Source organism: Carlito syrichta, unplaced genomic scaffold (assembly GCF_000164805.1).
Source record: "Carlito syrichta isolate Samal-C Ts95f unplaced genomic scaffold, Tarsius_syrichta-2.0.1 Scaffold316384, whole genome shotgun sequence".
Taxonomy (NCBI): domain Eukaryota; kingdom Metazoa; phylum Chordata; class Mammalia; order Primates; family Tarsiidae; genus Carlito; species Carlito syrichta.
In genome coordinates, this window is record NW_007260480.1 from 235,110 (window position 1) to 245,303 (window position 10,194).

The following is a 10,194-nucleotide window of genomic DNA, read 5'->3' on the forward strand; positions in this document are numbered from 1 at the left end:
AGCCCGCGCAGCAGCCCCCCCACCGGCGGGCCTGCTGCCCGGCCGCTGCCCTGCCCGCCAGCCCCAGCCCCAGGCCTCCGAGGCCCGGGCCAGGTGGCAACTGAGGCAGGGGGTACGGGGGCGGCAGGCCCTGCTGGTGAGGCCCGAAGAGCTCTGAGAACTCGTCTGTGGGCTCCTGCTTCAGGAAGCCTGCCTTCCTGCAGGTGTCAAGTTGCAAGCTGCCCTCGTGGCCCTCAGAGGATGGAGCGCCAGGCCGGCCCCGCCTGGGAGGAGCCCCAAGGTCTCCAGGCAGGTGGGGGCTCCGGAGTCCATTTACACAGGTGACCAGAGCCGCCTGGGAGGAGCGGATGATGGAGGTGACGTCGGAGGAGGCACAGGGTGAGGAAGAGGCCGAGGAGGTCGGGGGCAAGCCCAAGAGGCAGCAGCGCTTCAGACCGCCCTCCGGGAGGTGGGCCTCAGGCTGGGGGCCCAGGCCAGAGCTGGGTTCGCTGCCCAGAAGGTAGCAGGAAAGCGCGGGGTTGGCGAGGCCTCGGCCCGAAACGTCCAGGTCTGTGTGCAGGCCAGTGGCTGGCGGGACCCGACAGTGGGCAGACAGGGGTGTGCGGGCCTCGGCCATGGCCTGGTAGGCAGGCAGAGACTCCTGCTTGATGTGTTGTGTGACTGGGAGGCTGCCGTTCACATATGCGGCCTGGGGTCTGGGAGACCTGGAAGACAGTGGCCAGAGAGGTCATGAGAGAGTAGGCATTCCACAGCAGGGGAACTGAGGACTGAGGGAAGGAGACGGCCAGGGCAAAGGCTCGGGGAGAGAGAGAGAAAGAGAGAGAGAGAGAGAGAGAGATAGGTGGTCTGGAGAGAGGGAGAGAGAGGAAGACATGGGCTGGGGAGGGAATCAGGAGAGGTGGAGGTCTGACAGGTGACTGTGAAGAGGAGAACGTCAAGACAGAGGACCTTTCGTCCTTTTTACCAAAACCCAGCCCACCCCTCCAGGCCTGGCTGCCCCCTCCCTGCCCCAGGCCTCCCAGAGTCTGCCCTAACCCCACCCCATGGCCTCCTTGGGAATTCTGTAGGAAGAAGGCAGAGCCTGGCATTCCAAGAAACACTCAGGTCCAGTGTGTTTTTAAATTCCACGAACATGTCTCTTAAGTCTTGCTTGATGTTTGTAATCTTGCTTAACCTCTAAAAATGCTAATTGTTCTGCCCCAAGCAGCCTATCTTCTCCACTGTTAACGTCAATGGGTCATGGTGGGAGGGACGTCTCAGGAGTCACCAAAGGGGAGCGGTCCCAGGACTTCAGGCCCAGATGCCGTGATGCATGAAATTGTGGAACGCCGTGGGGCAGGCCAGGTCGGGCAGCACGTGGGAGCGCACAGACTTGAGGCCAGGCTCGGCCACAGCTCACTCGTGCACACTTGGGCGAGGTACTGTGCCATCCTAGGGAGGAGCTCTCCTCTGCCATAGCACAGGAGGCCAAGTTTAAAGGACACAGGGGGATACTGCACTGACGCTCCCGCCATTCTGAGCCGAGAAATCAGGAAAGGTGCAGAGAGAAACCCCAGGGCCTGTCACCAGAGCACTCTGAAAAGGGGAAGGGCCAGGAAGGGGAGTGGGGCTGGGAGTCGGAGAAGCCCCCGCTGCTTGGCTGGGCAGAACAAGAGGCCGGAGTCTGGCTAGGACATGCCATGCAGCCTCACCCTGTCTGAAAGCTCCCAGTAGCTTAAAGATCTGATAGCAAAGTTGAAACTTGGTGGAGCTTAAAAAAATTTAAAAAGCACAGCGGCTCCTCAGGGCACCATGACCCGGGGCCTGGGAAGGTGGGTGTGGGCAGGAAACAGCAGCCAGCTTAACATCTGCTTGGAGCAATCCCTTTGAAAACAGCTTCAGGTAAATCAACCCAAACCAAGAGAGGAGAAGGGTGGCAGCAATCCGTGACGCGTGACCCGCATCACTGAATACTGACAGCAGACCTCGGCGTGGCATCAGGTGGGGAGGGTGGTTGGGGGCCGGAGGTCTCACAGCTCCCCACCCACAGAGGCAGTGTGGAGCAGCCTTCACCATTTCTGGGAGGCCCACCAAGTGGGTCCAGCCCTGCCCTGCTGCTGAGCCCTGTGCACCCTATAGGGCGACTCCTACCACATCTCTAGAAATTGCGGGCTTGGTTCCCTCAACAGAGCAAACGGCTGTGAAGTAGCCAGATGTGTGGGGCACCTTCCTGAGGGCCACCTCATGCAATCCCAACGCAATGGGAGATGCAAGTAGTAAGTATCTGCTGAATGCACATCTGCAAGCTTCATGGCAGATGGTACCTACCATCTTTTCCGATGATGAGAACTGAAGTGACTCGCCCCACCCACAGAGGCAGTGACAAGCAGGAACTGGAGCCTGTATCTGTCTGAATCAGACGGCTGGGATTTCCCCACAGCATGTACCCCCCCAGCTTCCTCCTCTATGGAATGATTTAATTTGATGACCATCACATTTCCTTACAACTTCAACATTCTCAGTATCAGACACTCAAATGTTCTCCTGTCCATCTTCCCGAACCCTGGAAGGAGGCTGCTGAGATTGGGATAATCAGTATTTCTCCACCAGAGAGTCAGAGGGATGGGAGGGGTCTTAGATCTCGTGGGCCATATTCCCACATGCTCAGGGGCTGCAGCCCAGGCTGAGGGTCAGAGATTTCACTCCACAGGCTTTTCACTCTGTGCCGGGGATGCTGAGGGCTGGAGAAGGCCAGGTCCCGGCCCTTGGGAAGGAGCGACCGTGGACCAGTCCTCCAAGAGAACACTGAAGCCCTGTTCAGGGGTAGGCAGAGTCCTGGCAAACAGAAGAGCAAAGGGGGCGTTCCAAAGGCTGAGATCGGGAGCTGTAAAAGTGCACAGTCCATTGTTTAGGGCGAGACCAGGAGGTTGGTGTGGCTGCAGAAGAGGCTGTGTGGTGGCAGCCAGGGGCCAGGTCAGGAGCGCCTCCTGACCCGCTGGGGGCCTGCTCGTGCGTTTCTATCCTTACCTTACAGGCAAGAAAATGAGGCCTGAAGAGGCTCGGCATCTTGCCTCAAACCTCCAGAGAGCCAGTGATGGAGGAAAGGCTTAAACTGCACCAATGACACATTCCCCTAGCGGTCGGGGTGGTGGGCAGCCATTTTAAGCACAGAAACGACAAATTCAGGAGTATCGCTGAAGACTTCTCATCACTTGCTGAATGACCTCCGGCGAGTGATGCAGCCTCTCTGGCCTCAGTTTCCCCACTTGATGGCCATTGTGGGTTGAGAGAGTTAATACATGTGACGTGCTCAGCTTGGTGCACAGTAAGCACCCTCTATGGTTGCTTATCAGCAGCAGGGCCTGGGTCTCCTGGGACAGTGAGGCCTAATGAGAGAAGCCGGGGCTATTTTTACGGGTATTAGAAAGTTAGGCTGGGCCAAGCTGGGTGGCTCAGTCTGTCATCCCAGCACTTTGGGAGGCTGAGGCGAGTGGACTGCTTGAGCCCGCGGGTTCGAGACCAGCCCGGGGAACTCGGCGAAACTTGTCTTTACAACAAATCAAAAAAATTAGCCAGGCGCGGTAGCACGCTCCTGTAGTTCCAGTTATTTGGGAGGCTGAGGCAGAAGGATCGCTGGAACCCAGTCGACGCTGGGGTGGCCGTGAGTGTGCCACTGCACTCCAGCCTGGGTGACAGAGTGAGATTCCAACTCAAAAGAAAAAGAAAAAAGAAAAAAAGAAAGTGAGGCTGGAAGCAGGGAGACTGCTAAGGCAGGAGCCCAGGCGCTAGCTCCAGGGACCCGAGATGGGGTGGCAGAGGTGGCAGGAGAGGAGGGCCCCAAACACAAGGTCACCCACGGTGGGGAGAAGCCACAGGGTTCAGAGTGGGCATGGGACAGTCTGGGGCCTGCTTTCCTCAGGGAGGTGAGGGAATCCATGTGTGTCAGCTCCAGGGCAGCCACTTTGGTTGCAGGCAGGCGGCACCTCCAGCGAACACCGGCCTAGGATTCTGGCTACAGACTTCCTGTGCCTTAAATTCTCAAAATGACACTTAATAGTAAAAATGACAAATGATATTTTTGTTTCTATCCAAAAGAAAAGTCCGCCTCCTTTCCTAGGTTAGCACAGCTTCTACCCTGAGATAGAATGAATTTCACTGGAGAATCTGGACACCACTGGGATCCTCAAGTGAATTATTGAGTAGATAAATGTGCCTGCCTGTCACGGAACGGCATGCAGCTCGAAGTATACAAGACGCTTGCTCCTTGTTAAGAACTGAGCTGTGTCCTGTGTTAAAAACCCAACCCCCCATGTGGCTGAATTTGGAGACAGGGCCCTTAAAGAAGTACTTAAAACGACATGTCCTAATCCCACAGATCTCTCTAAGAAGAGAAGATGAGGTCACAGAAAACACAGACCAAGGGAGGACCCTGTGAGGCCACAGCGAGAAAGTGGTCACCTGCAAGCCCAGGAGAGAGGCCTCAGGAGAAACCACCCCTGCCAGCACCCGGATCCTGGACTTCCAGCCTCTAGAATGGTGACAGGCTAACTTCACCTAGCCCACGGCACGGGATATGGCAATGAATGCGCTCCTATAAATCAGAAGTCTCACTCACATCGAAGAAAGCCACAGGAAGATGTACATCCTCAAGGAAAAACGATTCCATGTAGGAGGAACAGCACACTTCTAGTTAGTAAGAGCTCCACTGTGGAGCTCCCATGAGAAGTTCTTTGCTTCCTTCATCAAGCACTGACCACAGTGCCCGGCACACAGTAGGCACCGACACAGTGCCTGGCGCACAGTAGGTGAAGGAATGAACCGCGAACCAATAACTGGGCCAGTGTTTAGGGTCTCTGGTCTGTGAGGGAGGCCTTCGCCAGCAGCCCCAACAGTGGGTAAGGATCCTGGAGCCAAGCGGTTGTGCAAAGAGCCTGTCTGGGACTGACCTGGCTGCCAGCAAGCCAGAGAGCACCAAGGCTATTATGGTTGGAGTTATCTGTCTCCTCCAAAACTCATGTTGAAACTGAACCCCGTGCACAGCAGTGTTGAGAGGTGGGGCCTTTAGAAGGTGATTGGGTCATGAGGGCTGTGCCCTCATGTAGGCATTAATCTGTCCATGAGTTGATGGACTAATCAGCTGTCATGGGACTGGCCTGGTAGCTTTATAAGAGGAAGAGGGGCCTGAGCTGGCACGCTGAGCCCCTTGCGAGGTGATGCCCTGCACCGCTTCGGTCTCTACAGAGTCCCTGCCAGCAAGAAGGCCCTTACCAGATGTGGCCCCTTGACCTTGGACTTCTCAGCCTCCAGAACTGTTCAGAAATGAAGTCCTTTTCTTTATAAACTACCCAGGGTCAGGTATTCTGTTATAAGGCACAGAAAACAGACTAAGACAAAGGCACAGCTGAGACCCCCAAGCAAAACTGCGGGAGGCAGGTGTCAGCCCAGTATGGTACCGAGTAAAAATCCACTCAGAAGGGACATCGCTGGAAGCATGCAAGCTCTCTGACTAGATGGTCACCCAGCAGGGCTCTGCAGGGCAATGATTTCTTGGGGCAGGAGGTGACACCAAGGGAGGAATCCTCCCCTCATCAACAGTTCAGGGCTGGACCCTGTATGAACTCTGAGCTGAATGTTCCCTTCTCAGCCTAGCCCCAAACTGTCCTCTTCTGAAATGGCTAACTCTCTTTGAAAAGCTGCCTGACCTCGTGCAATACATATCAATAGAACCAACCATCTTTGTGTCTCTCAAGGCCCTGGTCAAGCAGGAGGCGCAGGGTCTGGAGCAAGCCTTTGTGCTACCGGGCCCTCTCATGCCTCCATTTCCCGGTGTGTCCCACCAGCCAAGCAGACTGGGTGGGGCCCTGAGGCTCTTGGTCCCTGGCACCCCAGGACTGTCCACTGAAAGCAGCTGATGGGCACGTACCTATTAGGGTGGGGCAAATACAACAGCCTCTCGCAGGCTGGGGGGTGAGCCCGTGGTGGTGGGGTTCCCGTGGGGAGGAACAGGCCCTGGCAGCAGGTGGGGCTGGGGCCTTCAGCGAGGTCCAGGTCCAGCAGGCTCTTCTCCGAGCCTGGGGTGCAGTGGCCGTAACTCCCGTTCACTAGGCAGAGAAAGACAGGGAGAGAGAAGACAGAGTAAGTGGCGATAGCCTGCAGAGGGGTGCAGGGAAAGGGCAGCCACTGGGGTGCAGCAAGGGACAGAGCACCCTGAGCCAACACTCACTGCACCCCTGCTGCACTCGAGGAACCAGGATACCCATTTAATTCCCATAATCAACCAGCAGGATCAATAATAAAATCCTCCATTCTCAGATGTGGACGCTGAAACTCTGGAGGTTGAATGACCATTACACAAACACTGGGCACCTACTGTGTACCAGACACTATTTTAGGTATAGGAAACATCAGAGAATGAGCAGCTCCTGGTCTCTTGAAGTGTGTGGTCTACTGTCCTCATGCTAACCATGCAGTGCTCACTGGGTGAGGTGTGAGAACACGTGCTGGGGAGGGTAGCTGCAGGGCAGGCTGGGGGAGCAGTACCGACATGTGCGTGTCAGAGAATGGGTGCTCACTAAATGCAGCCAGCACCAAAGCTCAATCTGCGCTGTTTGCCAAACTGTATTATGCCACAGAAATACAGTGTATAGCAATTTACACCTCTGAATCCTCCCTTGCCTGCTACTGGTGTTTTATGAAGATTAACTGAGGCAGTAGATATGAAAGCATTGTTGAAAGATTTTACAAAGTGTAACAAAATGCTAGGCATGGTGGTGCAACCTCCTTGCCCTCTCTGGGCCTCAGCTTCCTCACCTACAGATGAGGAATACTAATCTGAAAACTGTCTTTTCAGGCTCTCCGCCCTATCACCTCGCAGAGCGATGCTAAGGCGGAAAGAGCACCCGCTCTGGGGCCAGACAGACCTCCACATGAGCCCCTGCTCTGCCCTGAACCAATCCCACAACCCGGACACATCCCTGAGCATGGCCAACCCTCGGTTTCCCCTATGTAAGATGGGGAACTGGTTCCCTGCGATTCTATGGGGCTTTGAGAGCAGAGTTGCAAAGCTCCCGGCACAGTGCTTGGGCCCAGCCAGTGCCCCAGACATGGAAATTGATCTCATTGTTAGACTGTTAGACAGTCCTTCAAAACACTCACAGTGCCTTGCACATGTCATAAAATATTATTAGGAGACCCAAGTGTTGCCCAGGTATGGTCAACACTGAGTGGGATAAGCCATTAAGATGTGAAGAAAGCTGATTCCAGGACACGCTTGGTCCCTTTACATAAGGACAAGGACAACAGCAGCAGCAGCATCTTCAGAGTGGTATGTGCAGTCCCTGGGTCGGTGGTTCACACCACTGTCTTATTTGAGCACCCTACTGCCATCGAGGGAAGTATAAGCATTATTAGCCCCATTTTACAGAGGAGAAAACAGAGGCTCGGGGGGTCCAATTACTCACCCAAGAACACACAGATAGTAATCCTCTGAAGTGGACTTCCAGATCAGGCCTGTTGGACCCAAACCCTGCATCTTAACTGCTGTACGATAAGAAGGGGACTTTTAGAGAGTCCACCTCAAGGGTCCACCTCCTGCAACCCTAATTCTAGCCCACCCTAAGGCAGTTCCTTCAGCACACAACTATCCCTGTGCTGAGGCCAGACAGTCCTAACTTGCCATGTGCCCCTGGCTCTGGCCAGGCAACGCACCCGCCTGCCCAGCACTTTACAGTTTGCAGATGAGCATACGACACTCCGAGGTCCTGAGGCAGGTGAGGGGCTCACACGAGGCTCCTGGTTCCCAGACACAGGCGCGCACGCGGAGAGGACTCGACGAACATCTGCTCCACGCCCCCTTCCCAGCCCAAGCCCCGGTCTGTCCTGCTGCGAGCAATGCTTGTTCCCGCTGGCCTCGGCTGCTGCCTGGCCAGCCCCTTGCAAGCTTATTTTTTAATAACTTGGTTGTTTTTTAATTAAAAAGAAATCCCTGGTAACAAATGTGAATGGCCTGAGTTAATGAGAGCAGGCTGCCGCTCGTTTAACTCCGTCTCTGCTTGGCCGTCTTTGCCTTTTCCAAATCGTTTCGGCATGGGATTTTATTGTCCCATGGAGGCAAACCCTGGGACCGGGCCTCAGAAAACTGTGGATAATTTTATGATCATTAATAGCATTTGGAGCAGAGAGAGCTTAATCATCATATGGGGCTGTTTCGCCAGGGTCTTTCTCCCAGAAATTGGGGGTGGGGTGGGGGAGGGTGGTTCGCAGCATCCTTTGAGGACCCACTAGGTTCTTCGGGGGCCTCTGAGTTACTTCTCCTCCCCCCACCACACAGTAGAAGGCAGAGTGCAGGGAGGGAAGATGAGCCCCAGGAAGGCAGTGGCAGCTGAGCACTGACCAAGCCCTCTCTCATCAAGTCCTTCAAGGGTCAGTCCCTGGGAGTCAAAGTCTCATTCTGTCACCCAGACTGGAGTGCAGTGGCACGAACCACAGCCTCAACCTGCTGGGCTCAGGCGTTCCTTCTGCCTCAGCCTCTCAAGTGGCTGGGACTACAGGTGTGTGCTAAATACCTGGATAATGTTTTGATTTATCGTAGAGATGAGGTCTTGCCAAGCTGCCCAAGCTGGTCTCAAAACCCTGGGCTCAGGCAACCCTCTCACCTCCACCTCCCAAAGTCCTGGGATTGCAGGCATGAGCCACCGTGCCTGGCAGCAATTTTCCAGATGAGAAAAGTCAAGGTTTGGAGAGATTCAGTGTCTCTGACTAGGCTTTGGGGTTTTTAAGAGGTGGGCCACAGTTCAAACCTAGATCTCTCAGACCTCAAAGCCTGTCCTGCTACCTTTGGTCAACTGCTGAATCACTGGAGACCCCTGAATAAGCATCCCCACCTTTGGCTCCAGTGTAGATGGTGTTGGAAAGCCTTTGGGACAGTTCAAAGTGAAACCATTACAGAGACTCCCACACTTTAATCTTGGTGCTGCCTCGGTCAGGTGGGGAAGCCCACTCCACCTATAGACCAGGACATGAAAGCACCAAGCTGTCAAGCAGTTTGCTAAGGTCACACAGGGAGAAAGGGGCTGAGCGGAGCTCAAATCCACCTCTGTGGGAAGAAATGGTCATCACTTGAGAAATTATTGCGGCCTGTGAGTTGCTTCCCTGGCTACAGTGAAAGATTTTCCTGCAATAAATAAGCACGCTGGCTTTTAGAGGGAGGAGAAAGGCGCCACCCGGGTCACAGTTTGGTACCACTTGGTGCTCCAAGTCGCCTGTGCTCCTCTCAGCACCCTGGGTGAAAACATTGACCTTCCAACCTTGCAGAGAATCACTGAGCACCAGGGTCGGCAAGCAGCCACTCGAGGTCATACAGCAATTGCTGGCACAGTGCAGACCTAGCCCAGGTCTCCCAAAGCCTAAACGCTACCCCTCGCTGCCTGCTTTCTCGAAGCCTGCAAGTTAAACCTGATGCTGCATATTGTGTCCCAGAGATGCTGATGTCACCAGAAAGGTGTGGGTAAACTCACCGCCACCTGCCACAGGCCTAAGTCTGCCAAGAAAGATGTGGGCATTGCATCCTGTCTATTGCCTTGCCTCTCTGTCCTCAAGGGCATCACAGGACTCCAATGGGAGAGCTCACTCCTGTTCACTCTCCATCTTCAGGGAAGGATGGATCCTCCCCTGGGAAAGCCAGGGTGTGAGAGGGGCACATCGTCCTACTGCCATGGGGAGGCCTGGGAAGGGGCTGACACCCAGCAACCACATCTCGCTGTGTATCACAGGGGACCAAGAGCAGACCTTGGACCTGGCCTGCCTCATGCAAGTGAAGTGACTTTGGAGGCTGGGAGAAATCTCAGAATGTCAGGTTGGGACTGACTAACCATCTATTTCACTAAGGGATAAGAAACTGAGACTCAGAGAGGGAAAGGACCAACCCCAGTCACACAGCAAATCCATAGCAGTGCCTGGCCTGGCACTTGTGAAGCTAGGTGAGAATTTGGTTGGGTTTCCTCTTCAAGCTTCAGTTTTCTTAGCTGTAAAATGGTGCTAACATCTACCTCACAAGGTTGTAATGACAAGCGAGATTACAAACACAATGCATTTGACGTGGTGTCCGGCTCACAGTAAGCACTTTAAAAGTAATAGTGCTGATGATTATTTCTTCCTGGGCTCACGGCAGGGAGACAGGGCCCTGTGCGGAGCATTCTAACCCAGAAAGGTCAGGTC

At 54.7% G+C, this 10,194-nt stretch overlaps 1 protein-coding gene across 1 annotated transcript in view; it reads right to left on the bottom strand.

Annotated features, from left to right (window-relative positions):
* The window catches only part of GLIS1 (GLIS family zinc finger 1), a 91,149-nt gene extending 85,073 nt beyond the window's left edge, over positions 1–6,076 (bottom strand). The window contains exons 1-2 of the mRNA XM_021707117.1: positions 5,903–6,076; positions 32–704 (exon numbers count right to left, since the gene is read on the bottom strand). Coding sequence (XP_021562792.1) covers positions 32–616 — 585 coding nt within the window. The 5' untranslated portion in view covers positions 617–704; positions 5,903–6,076. The remainder of the gene's footprint in view (positions 1–31; positions 705–5,902) is intronic.
* Between the last annotated feature and the right edge of the window lie 4,118 nt (positions 6,077–10,194).